The sequence below is a fragment of the Mytilus galloprovincialis genome, chromosome 14, assembly GCF_965363235.1.
Source record: "Mytilus galloprovincialis chromosome 14, xbMytGall1.hap1.1, whole genome shotgun sequence".
NCBI lineage: Eukaryota > Metazoa > Mollusca > Bivalvia > Mytilida > Mytilidae > Mytilus > Mytilus galloprovincialis.
In genome coordinates, this window is record NC_134851.1 from 54,642,240 (window position 1) to 54,663,548 (window position 21,309).

The following is a 21,309-nucleotide window of genomic DNA, read 5'->3' on the forward strand; positions in this document are numbered from 1 at the left end:
GTTCTCCAACTTTAGTTTGCCTTGATCAAATTTTATGAAGCCTTAACACAATGCTTATTACCTCAAAACACGGATCAAGTTTGGGTGTCATCACTTTTATCATTTTTTAGTTATTCTCTTTATAATATCACATGCAAGTGGGGTCATGCAGCTTGAAAGAAATTGAAAATGAAAGATAAAACCTGATCAAAGTACACAGTAGCATTTGAACTTTTCTATGAAAAGATTGCTTTTTGGGAAAATGAATCATTTAAAGAAAAACAATGCAATAATTTATACATGTACAAGATTTTTACACAGAAATGCATTTCACATTTTTAGTACAATTCCAGACAAAATTTCAACCAATTATGTCATTTTTTAAATGCTTTATAGTCCAAGTTGATACAATATTTCATAAAAGACATGCAATCCTGGTTAGAAAAAGAAATAAGAAATTTTCATTGAAATAAGCATAATGAGGTTTTTGGTAATTTTACTAGAAAGTTGAAGAAAAAATTCTGTATTTGATATAACAGAGCAAAGCTGCAACATATAGCAACCTTTCTTGCCTAGCAATAGTTTGATTGTGTCAAATTTTTTGCCTTAGTAACTATAGGGAAACCTTTTATATCCTAAACGATGAAGGGTCAACATTTAGTGTATTTATTTTATTTTCAGGGAAAGATAACTGCTCAAGGAAAACTGTTACTTCAGGATACATTATTAGTATCGGAAATATCACAGGGACAGTCACAACCAAAATTTAAAGAAAGACGTGTTTTTTTGTTTGAACAAATTATATTATTCAGTGAAATGTCAGAGAAAAAACGAGGAGATCTTTCAAATGCAAATTATGTGTATAAAAATAGTATTAAGGTAAACGATAATGTTTTGATTGTAAATTTATTAGATATAGGAAGATGTGGTGTGAGTGCCAATGAGACAACTCTCCATCCAAATAACAATTTACAATATTTAGCTCACCTGTCCCAAAAGGGTTGTAGAGTGGCCTTTGTTAAATGTGCACATAGATTAAGGTGAGTTACATGGGCTCTTTAAAACCTCTAGTTATGTTTAAAACCAGAAATTATAGCTTATATATACAATAAAAAGATACCCTTGTCTGTCTGTACGTTCGGAATTCCATCATGAAATTGTTTTTTTTTGTCCGCTCTAATTATCTACAAAATGCTTATTATCACAAAACACAAATTAAGTACGTATTTTGGTGGCGCCAACTTTAACAATCACTCAAGTTATGCCCCTTTTTAACATTATTTGCCAGCAAGTGCATAAAACTGAAAATACAGGATAAAATTAACTATACTGGGCGTCATGAATCTTTTTTGTGATATTCTTATGAATCGAAGGTCAGTCATAGAGAAGATTAAATTTTAATTTCTATGATCATACATGAATTTAGTAAAATTTTTAAAATATTAAAACTTGCAAGTATATTAACATAAAGTCAGAATTTATCTTATTTAAAATTTGTCTACACTCAAATATTTTTACATTTCAGGTAAACAATATGGCGTTAACCAAACAAGTGGAAGGTGAACCGTTGCGGTTTATGTTGATAAACAAAACTCCGGGTTCAGACTGTAAATTTGTGATACAGGCACCAAGTGATGCTATCAAACAGACGTGGACAGAACAGATTACGTCATTACTAGATATGCAAGGGGATTTTCTCAGAGGTAGGTAGATATGCAAGGGGATTTTCTCAGAGGTAGGTAGATATGCAAGGGGATTTTCTCAGAGGTAGGTAGATATGCAAGGGGATTTTCTCAGAGGTAGGTAGATATGCAAGGGGATTTTCTCAGAGGTAGGTAGAAATGCAAGGGGATTTTCTCAGAGGTAGGTAGATATGCAAGGGGATTTTCTCAGAGGTAGGTAGATATGCAAGGGGATTTTCTCAGAGGTAGGTAGATATGCAAGGGGATTTTCTCAGAGGTAGGTAGATATGCAAGGGGATTTTCTCAGAGGTAGGAATAGGACCTGTTTATAACCATTTAAAAAATTAATGGACGACTTCAACTCTCGTAAGACTGTGAAAAAAGGCATTTAAACTCAAGATTGCTCAAAAACATCAATTATATTATATATATTTTTTTGGAATAATAAAAATAAAAAAGACAATTTACATACTAATATGTCTGCTTCCTAAAAAAATACAAAATAAGAAATTAGATAAGTAAAGCAAGGGCCCAAAATATATAATATGTTCTGACTCTAAATCACAGGACAATAAAGTGAACATGTGGACAATTTCTATCTTCTATTTATATGTGGTTTACAATGTATTTATACCTATGAAAATGAGAACATGTGGTCATATTGATAATGGGATATATGTCCACAAGGGACAAGGGACCTGGATTTTAACAACTATACGACAGTCTGTAGAATACTACAGTGAAACCTGGCTGAACCGAATCCTGCATAAACTGAAAACCTGTATAAACCAAACATGTTTGTTCTTAAGCACCATCATATCAAATGGTATATGTTTTGAATCTGAAAAAAAGGAACATCAGCCAAAACCGAACAAAATATTAAGTCCAAAGAAGTTTGGTTTAAACAGGTTTAAATGTATAATATTATGCAACATGTACTGAAATCCCATTATTTAATTACACTTTCAGTTGATTGATCAGAAAACACATTTTCAAAGCAAATATTAATTTTTAAATTATCAGTTACATTTTAATTTTCAATTTCAATTTACAATTGAAAAACATATTGAGACCAGAATCAAACTTTCTTTAAATTTACCTCTATAAGGCAAAAACCTGTCTTGTCCCACTAAAGTAACACTTATTCATTTTTTACCTTATTTCAAAGCTGAGGTCAACTCTCTTCTAAGGTCCCTTTTTTTTTGGTCCCATGAATGACCATTATTTACAGGTTGGAGTATCAGATTGTCAAAATATTATAATATAATTTTTCTCACTGACAGTAAAAATATTTATTTTGTAGCACTTCAATCACCTATAGAATACCAAAATAAAGTCAGGAAAGAAACGTAAGTATCCATCAATCAAAATTGTCATGTTTTTATATGTTGTCCTTTTTAAATTAGACCAATTCTCAGAACAAATGTTATACATATCACAATATCTACCATGAAAATAATCTAAGAGTGTGAATACATATTTTTTTGGTATTTTAAAAGCTTCTGAGGTGTGACATGATTAAAATTGATGGTATATAGGTTTTATTTTCAAGAATGCTTAGTTTAAAGTTGATGAATTTTTTCTGCAAAATTTAGCTCAAGAGAAAAATATTTTAAGTTCTGCATTTATCAACATTTCTGTGTTTTGAGTTTTAATTTTTCTTTATTACTTATTTATTTTCAGTAAAAGTTAACATATGGTTTGTTTATACCAAATATATATACTCATCACTATGACTACAGCTATAATAATATGCTAACTTAAAATCTTGCTAGAGTTGCCTCCCTTATATTACATACACTAAAGAAATTCTGTATTCTTGCTATTATGCTTCTTTTGCTTATGCAAATTAGTCTTCAAAATGTAATTTAAAAAAAATCTATGTATTTTAGAGAACATTTTTACACCTGACACTATTTTGTGAAATCATCGATTCCCATTTGGTCAATTTTATGTTTATCCAAATGATAAAAGTACATATGGGCTGCGTTCAGTATCGTAGCAGCTATGTAGCGCTATGTAGATTTTGACTATTTAAGGTGTAGCTATAGACTAGTTGTTACATAGATATTGATAGCAGCTACATAGCCGCTACGTAGCTGCTACGATATTGAACTCAACCCTGTTCTGTGTTGAAATAAAAATTAATTAAAAACAAGTAGATCAAGCAGTTATAACAGAGCAAAATCACCTCTTAACTATTATTTGAACAACTAAAATAAATTCAAAAGTGTTTTATGCCCCAGCCATGGCTGAGGGGGCATTAAGTTTAAAATTTGTTTGTCTTTATGTCTGTATGAAAATTAAACACAATGCTTAATACCACCAAACACAGATCAAGTTTGAATTTCAGTGGCTTCACTTTCACTGTTCTCAAGTAATGTCCCTTTCTAAATGGAAACAACTTCCCATTTAACGTTTCTGCACCCTTACTTTAGTTTGCCTTAACCAAATGTGGTAAAATCTTTACACAATGTTAATATCCCCAAACAAAGATCAAGTTTGAATTTGGATGACATCAATTTCACCATTTGAGTCCTGTCTCTTTATGAATTGAAAAAATCCTTAATTTGCCATATATTTACAACTTGGGGTATCTGTGTCCCATGGACACAAAATTCTATATTTTCATCAATTGCTGGTTAGATTACCTCCTACAAGTCAAACCACCTTGTAATGAACAAATATAATTTATACAATTCTATGAAAATGATAAACGATAAAGCATTAATCTATCTGATAAAATGAACTTGTTGCCACAAAATATGTTAACATATGAGTAATTTCTGTTGTAAAAAATATTGCGTTCGAGATCTACACAAGAACTTCTTTGGAAAAAATTTCCAAAATATAGATTCAGCATATTTAATATATATATGTATGATATATTTTAATTAAAGATATGAAAAATCTGGATATGCAAGCTTAATTCTTTATAAAAAATGGTTGGAATTAAACAAAATTTACTTATCTCTTAACTCTTATATTGGGTTGTAGAATATTATTAATAGCAAGGGGTTATATACATAGTTTGTAAATTTGAGTAACACTTATGATAAATAAGTAACTTTTAAATATATAATATTGATACATTCTTAATTAGTGGTATACAGTTATACATAGTTTATATTGATATAAAGTTGAACTAGTCAATACATTGTAACTATTTAAATTTATAAAAGGAGATATTGGGTAAATGTCAGTGAGAATAAACTCATCATAGATACCAGGATTAAAATTGTGTATGCAAGACATGGGTTTGTCTTCAAAAGACTCACCAGTGATGCTTGAAAAAAATATATCAAAAGGCAAAGAAAAAAAAATTATAACACACACATAAAACATCTTAGGAAGTTAGCAGATACATCCCCATGCGAGTGGTGCATGGTTTCCTGTGGACTTCAACTCTTTTCTTCCAAATTAAATCACAAAATGTAATATATTATGTGTATCAAAGCTTAAAAGTTTAGATGAGAATCATAAACAACTTGCTTACATATCTTCATTTATATATCTTTCTGTAAGACATTTTGACTTTAAAAGCTTCTAAATATACATTAATCCTCTTAAAGATTCTTGATTATATATATGTAACATAATCGTCCTGAAAACTTACTATATTAATATTTACCTAACCTTTTCTAATTCATGAATGCTCATGAATGCTCAGGGTTGCAATACCGAGACAATTATGGTATTAGGTCGTGTATAGTATACACTTTTTACCCCAAACGTATAAGCATATTATACTGAATTGAAGAATTTTTTGTTATTGTTTTTTTTATATATATATATATATATATATAACAGGAATGGCGAAAATGGGCAGATGCCTTTATTTTGTCCATAAGATAAAAATCATTGAATATTCTTACATTATACTTTTATGAGTTATGAAGTTATGTAGGGACTTACTCTCACAAATTTAATAGTTCTCCAAATTCTCATTATATTTATGTTGACAAATTTACCTTAATAAATATTAAGTAGTAAATTCTCTGCTTTTTTTTAGGTCAACACCAGAATTAAGTCATACACCAAGAGAAGGTTTACTCAGGAAAACTCAGTCACAATCACATCCTAAAAAAGATCGTTCTCAGACTCCGCCTGGTTCACTACAGGACTCAAAATATACTCGGTGTCGTTCTGTGCCCTATCCCGGCAAAGCCAATGTTGAGCATGATGAAAGTTCAAAATTGTCATGTCCAAATTCTCCTACGGAAACAGACAAAGAATTCGACCAGGAAAAATTAACCAAATTGACTATGACGTCGTCTTGTAACAATCCCTCTTTTATGGGTGAAGTGTCCCCAAAACCAAAGAAAAACATTTTTGAAGGATTTAAAACTTCGCTGAAGAAATCAAAAAGTGATGCGCCATCTACATCAAAGTCAGAGACAAATAAAGTTCCCGATTTATTACATGATGATGAGATTCAGATTTCTATAAATAATGGTGGCCCAGCAGATGGCGCCACAAATCATAACACATCGTCGGACAATAACGAAGATGAATCGGTAAGTCTGACAGCATCGTGATCATGATCGTCAGTGTGTGTTTAAAGCGTAGATGGAAATGCAGTGCTGACTTAAACATTTTAGTGATTATGACACAGGATATATATAATTATACTCTGCATCGTGGAATTTAACAATGCAAGATGATATTATTGTCAATGTTTAACAAGGCATGTTCATTTTTTGTCACATGGTTAAAAATTTCCTGTGGAAATTATTTGTAAATTGATAAAATAAAATTGGACATCTGACCTCATATATCCACTTCCGTTTTTTAAGAGAACTGATTTTTTTTTTTGTTATTTTTTTTTTCCTTCAGAAAGCTAGAAGGGATAACTGCCAGTTTTTGTTTTGAATTGTCTTTTTGTTTAATTATTATACAGAGTGATAAGAAGCAATTTTAATTTATTTTGCAAAATATTTTTTGTTTAAACAACATGGAGGTGAAATGTTCCCTGAAAGTCTTTTTTTTTTTTCAATCTTTGTGCAAGTTATGTGCAATAGAATTTTTTTCAACTCATCTTTCAGAAATTGTGTTTTAAAACATTCCAAGCATCCAAACATAGACCATGTCACGAAATTTGTCGCAGAATACTTTGACTGTACTTTTTTGTGAACCTCAAGTTTTCAGTTAAAATTACTTTTGAATGTACTTTAATCATGGATTTTATCATTGTTTGGGATTGGTAACTAGTTTTTACATAACAAAAGAACTGAAAAAAATATGATTTTTGAACACAAAAGGTAACCATAAAAATGAAAGAACTCTTTACAGTTTATACAGTACAATCTAAATATTTATTAAAGAAATTAATGATATGTTAGGATTTTTTTTTTTTTTTTTTAAGTCAGCAAAACATTTAATTGGCAAGATAAAAGGGGGGAAAATTGGCTCTTGTGAAATAAACCTCATCTGATTTTATTGATCGTTATATATTTTTTTGTTATGGAAAAAAATTACAAGGCATGGAAGCAAGAGCAACACCAATATTTAACAAACCTGTTACCATTTAACACTGTATAGAATTATTCTGGTCATACATTGTACCACTGTCCAAATCCTCTTCATTATAGTAGCATGTATGTAGAAATTTAGAAATATCAGATATTTTGAGCTGTTGCCAAGACAACCAGTGTTTTAGGTTCATGACAAAAAGCTGTTGAAAAAAAAGAGATTTTAAAGAGAAGTATAGAATGTGACATGAATTTTCGCATTTAGTTAAATCACAGGGACATGTGTACCATCATAGCCTCCACAGGTTGCCTTGTACCTGAAAAATAAATGGGCTATAGAAAAAAAAAGTTAAAGTCATAAAAGACAAGAGCAAAATTTTTAAGTTTTGAAAAATTATTCCTATTAATTGTGTGGTTCAAATTTCTTGACTTTTTTTATATTTTTGTCAACAGGTCAAAGTAAATATTTTATCAAAATTTAATGACACTTAAATGAGCCAAATCTATTTCAGTCAAAGTATTGGGTACCCCTTTAAAATATAAAGAAGGACATATCTTACATGTATTTACAAGAGAATAAATCATACAGAAGTTAAATGGTAACACATTAAATTGGGACTATATGTCAACAAGTACTGTGGATTCATTTATTTTCGTGGTTACCAATTTTCGTGGATTAAGTAAAGTTTTTGTTTTCGTGGATATTTGATTCTCGTGGTTTTGCCAAAGTTAACATACATTTCTAAATTACATTTGTAATTCATAAGACATTGAAATTTATGTTTCCAAGGTAACCACGAAATCCACAAAAATTGGTATCCATGGCAACGAATAATAATGAATCTACAATACAGTAATAAATGTACATTCCATATATTTATTTAAATTAGATTTGATCATAACAAAGGAGTCAATGCTATTTGAGTATTTAGGTACACAGCTACTTTTGCATAGGTACTATTTCTGTACTAAAAATATGTAGTACTGGAAATTTACTTTTAATATTTAGTACTATTTCTTTACTTTAAAATCATTGTAATATTTAGGTACTTATATTTTACATTACTTGATTTGTACTAAATATTTTGGTACAGAAATAATACAATATTCCATGTTTGAAAATCATAATTTTAAGAGATTTGAAATAGAAAACCTTTCAAAATGCTGAAAATGTAACGGTAGTAACCAAAAATCTGTAGTACCTAAATTTCAAGTACAAATTAAGTACTGTAAAATAAAGTAACAAAATAGTACTGAATATTAAAAGTAAATATACAGTACTACATATATTTAGTACAGAAATAGTACCTATGCAAAAGTAGCTGTGTAGGACTTAGTTAGGACAGACAATATTGTGTAACAAATGAAATTTTCTATTCACTCAGAGATTAACTAGATGTATTCAGATAAAATAATTATTTACAGTAATAATCTGCAGCTATATATGTATATTTTCTTCCATCTGATAACATGGTTCAGATTTGTTAAACGATGCACTTTTATATCTGTTAAAGTATACAAAACATGAGTAAGTTGAACTTCAGTTTTTGACCACAAATGCTTCTTGAAAGGTGAATGTTGGTTGTCTCTAGAACTACTATCAAAATCAGACTCAGATTTATTTATTTCAATGCTCGATTTGTATGGACTGAATATAATTTGATAAAAACTCAAATTCTGATCAATTTCAAATACCTTTATAAGTGTAGACAATGTATCTTGTATAATTTTGGTGAAATTGCCAAAAAATAGGGAAAGAATTTAAGCTGGCAACTGTTACGTTAGAAAGTTGCTCTTATAGGAAATTATTAGGGACATTTAAAGGTTATTCAATGTTATCTTTCCACAATGTTTTGCTGCAATAAAAGAAATAATTTAAACCAATGAACTGTTTCAGGGTAATAATATTTTTTTAAGTTTTCATGATTTTTTAATTAATTTATCAGTTTTCATATTTTCTTAAAAATGCTCAATCAAAAAATTCCTCTGTGTTTCCTGTATTATTTTTATTTTTATCTTTCATTATGCTTTTGATTTTGAAGTGAAATAGCAATGTTTATATGCTAACAAATCTGTAGGACTATATAAGGGTCTGATGGGGTTTACAGAATAGATAATAATGGATCAATACTACCTAAAAATATTTCGAACAATAATCAAGAAAAAAAATGTCCTTAAAAAAAAGATAAGAAAAAAATGGCTTGTAAAATTAAAGAATGCAAAATTTGGGGACTTCCCATTCAGACTTTCCTATTTTATGATTTTTAAGTTTGTCTAAATTGATCTTCACCTCCCTAAAGCAAATATCTTAAGTCAGGAATTGATGTGTATATCAAACTTGTATAGTGTTTTAAGGTATTAATTGAACTTTACAATATGCTCTAAAGTTTTTCTTTAAATCTAAATCTTTCACGACCACACTGAACATTGCCATATCTGTATTATAAAACACTTGGATCACTTTCATAATGATCAAATTTAAGAGATTATCTCTTTAGAAATCCATGACAATAGAAGTTATAGCAAAACATAATTATCAACATTTTTATAGTTTAAAAAAAATCCATTTTGTTGAAATCATACCCAGCAACCCATGTTTGTGTCTTATTGCATCACCCCTCAGTCAGTTTAAGCAACATTCTTTGTTTTGATGGAATGCGAAACAAAATATTGATATAGTACTATCAAAATTTTTTATGCAGCCTATTTATAGAAAAAGAATTTTATTTATAGAAAAAATGAAAATTCTGTTTAAAAACTTATTTCATAACAGTAACACATTTGTTGATTTTGGTTTGTAGCAAGGTTGAATTCTTTATTCTGTAACAAAACGCATTTGTTTGAAGAGCAAGCCAGTTGATTTATTAGAATATGTTGTAACTTTGTCATGAATTTTCTAAGTTTATGACTGGTTACCTCTCAACCCAAAACATGTTTTATTTTATTCCATTTTGGGGTGATGTAATAATTTAAACTTGGGTTTCTGAGTATATAATGTTGTCATGACATTTTCTAAGTTTATGACTGGTTACCCCAATTTTTTCTTTCAAAACAGTAGATTTTGGGGTGATGTTATAAGTAAACAGACGTTTCTGAGTATATAACTATCTGAGTAACAGTATGGGTACAGAACTTCTATAATCATGTGGTTGTTTGTTTTTGTACATTTGTTTGTAAATGACTGTTAGAAAAAACTTTTTTACAATAATTTTAACATTTTAAAAAAACTAAATGTGATATTTAAAACTTTGTATAAAGACTCTGACATTGTAGGTGATCTAGAAAGTTATGTAGAAATTATTGTGTATTTATTTGTATGTATGTGTGTACAAGGTGTATGTATGTGTATTTTATGTGTAGGAGTGTGTTAAAAATAAACTGTTAACAGGAGAACAGTGTGTAAGATTTCAACTCTCTATATTGTTGTCAGTGGTGTTGCCAAGCTTAAGGTTACGGTTAGATAGAGTTATCTTTCCTTTAATATGATTTTTCAAAATTTGAAATCTTACCTTATATTTTATAACTTAATAACTTGCAGTATATCGGGTTTTTTTCTGATTTATATTTATTCAGGAGTTTCAGTTAATATCATGCAGAAGAAATAAATTGAGATACAACTAATTTAAAAAAAAGTTAGCAAATATTACTTTACTTTTTTTTTTTGTAAGATTACATTTTTAATCAGTATTTAACTACCAACTTAGCTAAATAGGTTTCTGTGAGTGTGAGGGATGTAACACATCCCCAACTGGTTCATCAAATTCATCCTTAAATGGATGTTTGTAAAACTATAGACATTATATGAATGCATTCTTGTTATAATTTATCTCAAATATCAAAAGTAATTTGTTGATTAATAAGATAAAATTATGTCAGTCTAGAAATATTTTTGTAAAAATATCAGTTTGGTTAAATAGAGAATAGCAAAAATAGCAAAAAACATAGATAGATTGCTAACTTCAATTATTTATTGTTTTCAAATTTTTTAATTTGGGTCAGATATCAAACAAGCAAATATTTTTGGTTCAAAATCTTAAGAAATACGGATCCTAGTCAATATCACTGATAACAATATGGTAAGATATGTATGAGTTTCAAAACTGTGTTCATCTGATATGTAAAAATATGTAGTGTTCACAAACTGCTATTTATAGCTTGTCAAAAAAGCGAGACAATAAACAAGTGTTTCTATTGAAGGTTTTTGTCTTACTTGTAGTTGTATTAGCCTTGTAATAACCAAAACATTTGTTAGTGCTATAGAATACTTCAGTGAGTGAAAGTTTCAATCTTGAACCTTGTCACTAGAAAACCATTAGAGAAACCAGATCTCACTGACTATATATGTTAGCCTTATATTGGTACAATTTATCAGCATGATCGATATAGGCCGAAGAAATGACTGACATTAAGTTTATAATGTTACTGTCATAATCAGGATGATAATAGTTCTTCATATATTTTACCTCTATACACCTCTATGAATATCATTTGTAAAAATGGAACATGTGGAGACCCTGTATATTAATAAGGGGTTAGTGGGTGTGTTTTATTTTGACTATTAGATGTTATGTCCCTTTTTAAAAACAACACAGCATTGAGGGAAATTCTGAAATGTTTCATCAATACAACTGTAGAAGAAATTGAAGGTGAATGATAAAAAGTAGTAAGAAAACACATTAAAAGCTAACAAGTTGTTATTGATGGCATTTGTTTTTGTAAAGACCAATGGAAGTAGGTTGTTGGTTGATATTGAAGATTTGATCACTTTGATAGGCAGCAGGCCACCTGTCAAACTTGTTTTACAGTGTGTTCTCACCCCCTATGGAATTTACTGACCACATTCATATCATATTAGGCCACTCACTACCACACTGTACACGTAAATAAAGGCAACAGTAGTATACCGCTGTTCAAAACTCATAAATCCATGGACAAAAAACAAAATCGGGATAACAAACTAAAACCGAGGGAAACACATTAAATATAAGAGGAGAACAACGACATTGATTGATTCAGAATTACAAATTGCATATATTTATTTCATTATTAGCTCACCTGGCCCGAAGGGCCAAGTGAGCTTTTCTCATCACTTGGCGTCCGTCGTCGTCCGTCGTCGTTAACTTTTACAAAAATCTTCTCCTCTGAAACTACTGGGCCAAATCAAACCAAACTTGGCCACAATCATCATTGGGGTATCTAGTTTAAAAAATGTGTGGCGTGACCCGGTCAACCAACCAAGATGGCCGCCACGGCTAAAAATAGAACATAGGGGTAAAATGCAGTTTTTGGCTTATAACTCAAAACCAAAGCATTTAGAGCAGATCTGACATGGGATAAAAATGTTTATCAGGTCAAGATCTATCTGCCCTGAAATTTTCAGATGAATCGGTCAATCGGTTGTTGGGTTGCTGCCCCTGAATTGGTAATTTTGAGGAAATTTTGCTGTTTTTGGTTATTATCTTGAATATTATTATAGATAGAGATAAACTGTAAACAGCAATAATGTTCAGCAAAGTAAGATCTACAAATAAGTCAACATGACCAAAATGGTCAGTTGACCCGTTTAGGAGTTATTGCCCTTTATAGTCAATTTTAACCATTTTTCATAAATTAAATTAATTTTTTACAAAAATCTTCTCCTCTGAAACTACTGGGCCAAATTAATCCAAACTTGGCCACAATCATCTTTGGGGTATCTAGTTTAAAAAATGTGTGGCGTGACCTGGTCAACCAACCAAGATGGCCGCCACCGCTAAAAATAGAACATAGGGGTAAAATGCAGTTTTTGGCTTATAACTCAAAAACCAAAGCATTTTGAGGAAATCTGACATGGGATAAAAATGTTTATCAGGTCAAGATCTATCTGCCCTGAAATTTTCAGATGAATCGATCAATCGGTTGTTGGGTTGCTGCCCCTGAATTGGTAATTTTGAGGAAATTTTGCTGTTTTTGGTTATTATCTTGAATATTATTATAGATAGAGATAAATTGTAAACAGCAATAATGTTCAGCAAAGTAAGATCTACAAATAAGTCAACATGACCAAAATGGTCAATTGACCCCTTTAGGAGTTATTGCCCTTTATAGTCAATCTTTAACCATTTTTCATAAATCTAAGTAATCTTTTACAAAATCTCCACTGAAACTACTAGGCCACAATCATCTTTGGGGTATCTAGTTTGAAAAATGTGTCCGATGACCTGGCCATTCAACCAAGATGGCCGCCACGGCTAAAAATAGAACATAGGGGTAAAATGCAGTTTTTGGCTTATAACTATGAATTCAAAGCATCTAGAGCAAATCTGACAAGAAGTTAAATTGTTAATCAAGTCAATATCTATCTGCCCTGAATTTTTCAGATGAATTGGACAACTGGTTGTTGGGTTGCTGCCCTCCAATTGGTAATTTTTAAAGAAATTTTGCCGTTTTTGGTTATCTTGAATACTATTATAGATAGCGATAAACTGTAAACAGCAATAATGTTCAGCAAAGTAAGATCTACAAATAAGTCAACATGACCTAAATGGTCAATTGACCCCTTAAGGAGTTATTGCCCTTTATAGTCAATTTTTAACAATTTTCATTAATTTGGTAAATATATGTAAATTTTTACCAAATATAGTTCTCTGTTACTAATGGGCAAAGTTCATTATAGATATAATTGTAAGAAGCAAAATCGTTCAGTAAAGTAAGAACTTCAAACACATCACCATCACCAAAATACAATTTTGTCATGAATCCATTTGTGTCCTCTAGTTGGTTATTATCTTGAATATTATTATAGATAGAGATAAACTGTAAACAGCAATAATGTTCAGCAAAGTAAGATCTACAAATAAGTCAACATGACCAAAATGGTCAGTTGACCACTTTAGGAGTTATTGCCCTTTATAGTCAATTTTTAACCATTTTTCGTAAATCTTAGTAATCTTTTAGAAAAATCTTCTCCTCTGAAACTACTGGGCCAAATTTAACCAAACTTGGCCATAATCATCATTGGGGTATCTTGTTTAAAAAATGTGTGGCGTGCCCCGCCCAACCAACCAAGATGGCTGCCATGGCTAAAAATAGAACATAGGGGTAAAATGCAGTTTTTGGCTTATAACTCAAAAACCAAAGCATTTAGAGCAAATCTGACATGGGTTAATATTGTTCATCAGGTCAAGATCTCTCTGCCTTGAAATTTTCAGATGAATTGGACAACCCCTTGTTAGGTTGCTGCCCCTGAATTGGTAATTTTAATGAAATTTTGCTGTTTTTTTGTTATTATCTTGAATATTATTATAGATAGAGATAAACTGTAAACAGCAATAATGTACAGCAAAGTAAGAACTAAAAATAAGTCAGTATGACCAAAATAGTCAATTGACCCCCTAAGGAGTTATTGCCCTTCATAGTCAATTTTTAACAATTTTCTTAAAATTTGAAGATTTTCAATAACATTTTCCACAGAAAGTACTGTTATAGATAGAGATAACTGTAAGCAGCAAGAATGTTTAGTAAAGTAAGATCTACAAACACATCACCATCACCAAAACACAATTTTGTCATGAATCCATCTGTGTCCATTGTTTAATATTCACATAGACCAAGGTGAGCGACACAGGCTCTTTAGAGCCTCTAGTTCAGATATGCCATCATCGAAAAAATAGAGCAGTCAACATTTAAAATCTAGTTACCTGTGTAAGAATTAAATGATAGTGACTTCATTGTGTATAGCTTCTTCCTAGAAAAATTAACCTTCATCCTATACTATCAAAACTAAATAACTAAAGTTTGAGAGGATTAAAAGATACCATAATTTAGAAAATCATAACCGTATTCAACCCAAAAGTGTTTTTATTTTGAGTAAATCAAATTGAACAAGGATTTTTAATTGATAGCAATACTTGAAAGGCTATGTAGCTTTCCTTTTCCTGACTAAGAACATCTTCATATGTAGATAGCATATCATGCATGCTACAGGTATCTTATTTTTTAGCTCACCTGACCTGAAAGGTCAAGTGAGCTTTTCTCATCACTTGGCATCCGTCGTCCGTTGTCTGTCGTCCGTCGTCCGTAAACTTTTACAAAAATCTTCTCCTCTGAAACTACTGGGCCAAATTCTACCAAACTTGGCCACAATCATCCTTGGAGTATCTAGTTTAAAAAATGTGTGGCGTGACCCGTCAAACCAACCAAGATGGCCGCCATGGCTAAAAATAGAACATAGGGGTAAAATGCAGTTTTTGGCTTATAACTCAAAAACCAAAGCATTTAGAGCAAATCTGACAGGGTAAAATTGTTTATCAGGTCAAGATCTATCTGCCCTGAAATTTTCAGATGAATCTGACAACCGGTTGTTGGGTTACCGCCCCTGAATTGGTAATTTTAGGGCAATTTTGCTGTTTTTGGTTATTATCTTGAATATTATTATAGATAGAGATAAACTGTAAACAGCAATAATGTTCAGCAAAGTAAGATCTACAAATAAGGCAACATATTTAAAATGGTCAGTTGACCCCTTTAGGAGTTATTGGCCTTTATAGTCAATTTTTAACCATTTTTCGTAAATCTTAGTAATCTTTTACAAAAATCTTCTCCTCTGAAACTACCATGCCAAACTAAACCAAACTTGGCCACAATCATCATTGGGATATCTAGTTTAAAAAATGTGTGGCGTGACCCGGCCAACCAACCAAGATGGCCGCCATGGCTAAAAATAGAACATAGGGGTAAAATGCAGTTTTTGGCTTATAACTCAAAAACAAAAGCATTTAGAGCAAATCTGACATGGGGTAAAATTGTTTATCAGGTCAAGATCTATCTGCCCTGAAATTTTCAGATGAATTGGACAACCCATTGTTGGGTTGCTGCCCCTGAATTGGTAATTTTAGGAAAATTTTGCTGTTTTTGGTTATTATCTTGAATATTATTATAGATAGAGATAAACTGTAAACAGCAATAATGTTCAGCAAGGTAAGACCTACAAATAAGTCAACATGACCAAAATTGTCAGTTGACCCCTTAAGGAGTTATTGCCCTTTATAGTAAATTTTTAACAACTTTTCGTCATTTTTTGTAACTTTTCTAAAAATCTTCTTCTCCAAAACTACTTTGCCAAATTTAACCAAACTTGGCCACAATTATCATTGTGGTTTATAGTTTAAAAAATGTGTCCGATGACCCAGCCTACTAAACAAAATGGCCGACATGGCTAAAATTAGAACATAGTGGTTAAATGCAGTTTTTGCTTTATATCTTTGAAACTAAGACATTTAGGGCAAATCTTTCAACATTTAAATGTCCATCAGAATAAGATATATCCCCTCACAAATTTTGAGTTGAATCGGACAACCGGTTGTTGGGTTGCTGCCCTAAAATTTGTGATTTTAAGGATATTTTGCAGTTTTTGGTTATTATCTTGAATACTATTATAGATAGAGATAAACTGTAAACAGCAATAATGTTCAGCAAAGTAAGATCTACAAATAAGTCAGCATGATCAAAATTGTTAGAGGACCCCTTAAGGAGTTATTGCCCTTTATAGTCAATATTGAACAACTTTTCGTCATTTTTGTAACTTGTATAAAAATCTTTTCTAAAACGACTTGTCCAAATTTAACCAAACTTCGCTACAATCATAATACATTGTACTAGGGTATCTATTTAAAAAAAAAAGTGTCTAATGACCCCGCCTACCAACGAAGATGGCCGACATCAGTAAACACATTAACAGGTGAGCGACACAGGCTCTTGAGAGCCTCTAGTTTGTCATTCGGTCTCATTGGCATTTTGTCAATACGGTTGTTTCCCTTCGTATGTAGTAGCAAAGGGCATACAGATTACCTGGCTTTCATGGGCTATAACATATGTTTAACTATTTTGTATGAATTCTTGTTCTAGAAAGTTTACTGTGAAGTGCATGTTCTGTCAATACACACACAAAAAAACTTTTGATCTCCATATCAAGATTTTGGGTTGTAAGTTTGGAATATATATCAAAGAGATGACGTTACCTTAATGTAAATTGTAGTGCTAACAAAACCGGTTCCGTATATAACATTATTCTTACATAAAAGTAAATCAGAGGTGTTGCCCTGACAATTGTAATTCTTAATTACACAAACTGGATACATGGGCTGATACTAACTGGTATTCAATGGATATACAATAACATTTTGCACTCTTAATCGTAGTATTTAATTATAAGTACTTACAACATTTGTTACAGATGCATTAGTTCCCTTGCATGGATAGTTTTAGATACCTACCCTGTTTATGCACCTGATCTTGTTCCTTTTGGATTTTCTCAGTTTTGTCTTTGTTGCCTTGTTGATCATTATTTTGTCTTTGATTATTTGGATTTGAACATCGGTAAACTACTTTGACATAATTCAACTCCCATTGATTTCAACATAACACTAGTGCACTGAATGGCAACACAAAGTATTTGTCATGATACCATTATTTAATTAAAGTAGTTTTATATGCAAATTTAAGAATTTTCATGTGAAAAACATGTGATATAACCATGAAAAGATTATACAACAAGAGCCTAAACATATAAATAGACAAAAATAGAAAAATTTTGATAGTACAAAAGAATATAAAAAATAGAAAAGGTTTTTATCACAAGAGCATATACAGAATACCTATAATTAGAAGAAGATTGAAAGCACAATAGCATACAAAGAATAGCACAAACGGATAAAAGTTTGGAAAAAGACCCAATATACAGAAAAGACAAAAATAGAAAATGTTTGAAAGCACAAAAACCTATATAGAATAGAAAATAATATAAAATGTTTGAAATCACAAGAGCCTTTTCAATAAAGCCAAATAAAAAATGTTTTGAAGGCATAAGATTCTATACAGAATAGCCAAAAAAAATTGAAGAAGATTAAAAACCATGAGACGAAAAAGAGAATGTTCGGAAGCATAAAAGTCTCGAAGGCACAAGAGCTTAAACAGAATATATAGAAGTAAAAAAATAAAACACCCGAAAGCTCAAGAGACTTAACAGAATACCCCCCCGAAATAGATTTTTTTTATAACACCCCCAAAATAGATTTTTTTTATAACATAAGATCCTATACAGATTAGATAAAAAAACTAAAAAAGTTGAAAGCACAAGATCATTTACAATGGAGAGCAAATACAAAGACTTTGAAAGCCCAAAGACAAAACAGAATAGCAAAAAATTATAAACAAAATTCCAAGCATTAGATACAGCTTATGTAAAATTTCAAAACACAAATAGAGATAAAAAAAAAAAAAGCATATACAGATGTGACAAAATTTTTAAAAGTTCGAAAGCACAAGGGTCGGCCTATACAGAACAGCAAACAACTTTTTATATCAACTATGTATGAAGGAATGCATATAAAATAACACTTTATAAATGTGGTCGTTGGTAGTGCTCACTTGATTTACTTTCAACAAGAATATTAAAAACAAAAGATGAACGAGCACTGAATACTGAGGGGTCTGATTAACCAAAAGGATACAGATTTAACTGCCAGTTTCATCCAAGGTCATCTTGGTCACTTTTATAGTTTCTAACTTTTAGTACAATTATATTTTTAGAAATAATTACAGATATAGTGTAATATTTAAATTATTCCAGTATTGATGGTCTGCTACTTCTGAAGGGTACCCTCGGGTATTCTACCAAGATAACATATAAATGAAAATCAGTATGATTGCTTCTGTCTATATCTAGTCTTTTCACATATAATTCACCTTTTCTGACCAATCGGAAATCATTGTTAAACCAACTCTGATATAATGCAGAGACCTCTTCATTTCTGATAATCATATGTCTGTATAACAAACAAGGCAAACTTTTAATTCGTGTTAGAAACTTCAGCAATAATCCAGGTTACAAACACTCTCCTAGACCTGCATAGCAACTATAGCAAGACTGAAATAAAAAAATAAAGGATAGATAAAATCATCAAAGATGTACAGAATAAAATTTGTACGCCAGATGCTCGTTCAATCTATTAAAGACTGATTTATAGCGACGCTCGGATTAACCATTTGAAGGCCAAACCAGAGCATTGCTGGCCCAACTTTCAGAAAGGTTTTGCTGAACACAACTACGATCACCTACAACACTCGCAATCATTTTATCCATACTCCTTTAATCTCTTTTAATCTTTGATCCTGTTTAGGACGACCTGGTTAAAGTTTTGTTTCTAATGTCTTAATTCATGTTCGTAGTCTTAATATTTTTCTAGACGAAAACAATACTGAATTCTTATACCTTTTTGACATTCCCTATCATGGACTTTTGTACATTTAAAAAGTTATCTTTCAGCTTGCTGATGGAACTATACATGTTGGTACCGTAGTCTGTGATTATATGGCTTTCAAGGAAGACGAGATATCAGTATCCAAAGGTGAAATCATACAAATTATCTATTCCAACCAGTACAATATGTTTTTGGTTCATCGTCCTGCTAATGCTACGTCACCAGCAGCAGAAGGCTGGGTGCCCGGATATGTTATTGGACCACGTGACGGAGAGGGTAGTTTACGGTAAGAAAATAAATAAAACATCAAATTTTCTGCTTTTGTCTATTATTTGGGTTTATAAAAAGACAAATAGGTGAATTGTTGTGCAGAGTTTTGTCATTACGTTACATTGTATAAGTTTTTAAATGCATTATTCCGTGTTTATTATCATTTAATACAATACAGGAGTGACTACAATGTTTCCTATCAGTTGTCTTAATAGCGAACAAGTAATTGACAAGATAAAAAGCAGTTCCAAAAATGCATACGCATCAAGAATTCGTTTGTTGGTGTATGTCATTATATTATATGTTTTCATTTTCTTAATAGGAAAAGTTCATGGCAGTTATTTAAGCTCCGAATGCAAGGTTTGAGACCAGAAAGGAAAAATTCTGAGGTTCAGTTCTATAGTCTAGACAGGAGGAGCAGAACACTTCCGTTGCCATGGAAAGAAGCACACGATGAATATCGAAGAAAAGTAAGTATTGCAATTATGCCCTTAAAGCGCATCATGTTTTTTTTTTATTATTTGACGGTCCGACGATTGAAATGTTAATTATATGTAAATATATAAAGGGGTATTTTAACATTTTTTTACTCTTTGGTCGGGTTGTTGTCTCTTTGGCACTTTCCCCATATTCATTCTCAATGTTACATTGATTGGTTTTGGGGGGTACAAATCAACAAGAGAACATTTATTTATTGAATACGTTATGTATTACATTATACGTTGTGTCGTTTGTTTTCTCTTATTTTTGAGTGTAAATTCACATTGCGATAAGACGTGTCACGGTACTTGTCTATCCCAAATTCATGTATTTGGTTTTGATGTTATATTATATGTTATATCTGTTATTCTCGTGGGATTTTGTCTATGTGTGTTACATTTTAGTGTTATGTCGTTGTTCTCCTCTTGTGTTTGATGCGTTTCCCTCGGTTTTAGTTTGTTACCCCGATTTTGTTTTTTGTCCATGGATTTATGAGTTTTGAACAGCGGTATACTACTGTTGCCTTTATTTATGTTCTTAGAACCATTTTGAAATATATGTTTATCCCTTATCTAATATATATTAAATATACCTTTTTTACTTAAGATTTCACACCACGACCTTCAATATGAAATGACACCTTCTGTTCATCAACCATTGGCAAGTGCCGTTGTCAAAGCAACGGACACAGCTGTCCTCACATGCAGAATATGTGGAAGACCAAGACCTAATATATCATGGAGACTGAATGATAGCCTCAATCTCACCAATAATAATCGTATCAATTTATTTTTTGGTGAAGATGGATTTGCGACATTAAAGGTGTGTATATGACCATTCTAATTACTGTTTACTTTGCATTAAACTGTAAATTTCGTTAGGTGGAAGAAAATTTGTTTAAGAAAAAAGAATAAGGCAAAAGATTCATCCCTTTTCATATTTCAATGCTGGACAAAAGTGCAAACACTCTGCTTTTTTATAGGGTGATGAACGATATGGTAACATATTCAAAGTGTGTTTGTAAATTTCAAATGAATTAAGTGCCGGACTTTATCAATATGACAATCCCGATAAACTTCTCATAAATGAACTGTTTCAGAAGTTTTGATGAATTAGTGGCTACTTTGTGACCTCAATATAGTATTTTAGAACGGCGGACGAATACCAACAGAAACTGTGATTATAATC

The 21,309-nt window shown here is 31.1% G+C and overlaps 1 protein-coding gene across 3 annotated transcripts in view; it reads left to right on the forward strand.

Annotated features, from left to right (window-relative positions):
* Nucleotides 1-21,309, forward strand: part of LOC143059516 (triple functional domain protein-like) — a 243,653-nt gene that overhangs the window by 212,727 nt on the left and 9,617 nt on the right. The window contains exons 49-55 of one of the 3 annotated variants that reach the window (XM_076233027.1): nt 661-858; nt 1,505-1,682; nt 2,965-3,010; nt 5,674-6,178; nt 19,437-19,657; nt 19,964-20,111; nt 20,728-20,943. In XM_076233027.1, the coding sequence (XP_076089142.1) occupies nt 661-858; nt 1,505-1,682; nt 2,965-3,010; nt 5,674-6,178; nt 19,437-19,657; nt 19,964-20,111; nt 20,728-20,943 (1,512 nt within the window). Of the gene's footprint in view, nt 1-660; nt 859-1,504; nt 1,683-2,964; nt 3,011-3,344; nt 3,361-5,673; nt 11,329-19,436; nt 19,658-19,963; nt 20,112-20,727; nt 20,944-21,309 lie in introns of those variants that run through there. The other 2 variants (XM_076233031.1, XM_076233030.1) reach the window with 2 other exon arrangements.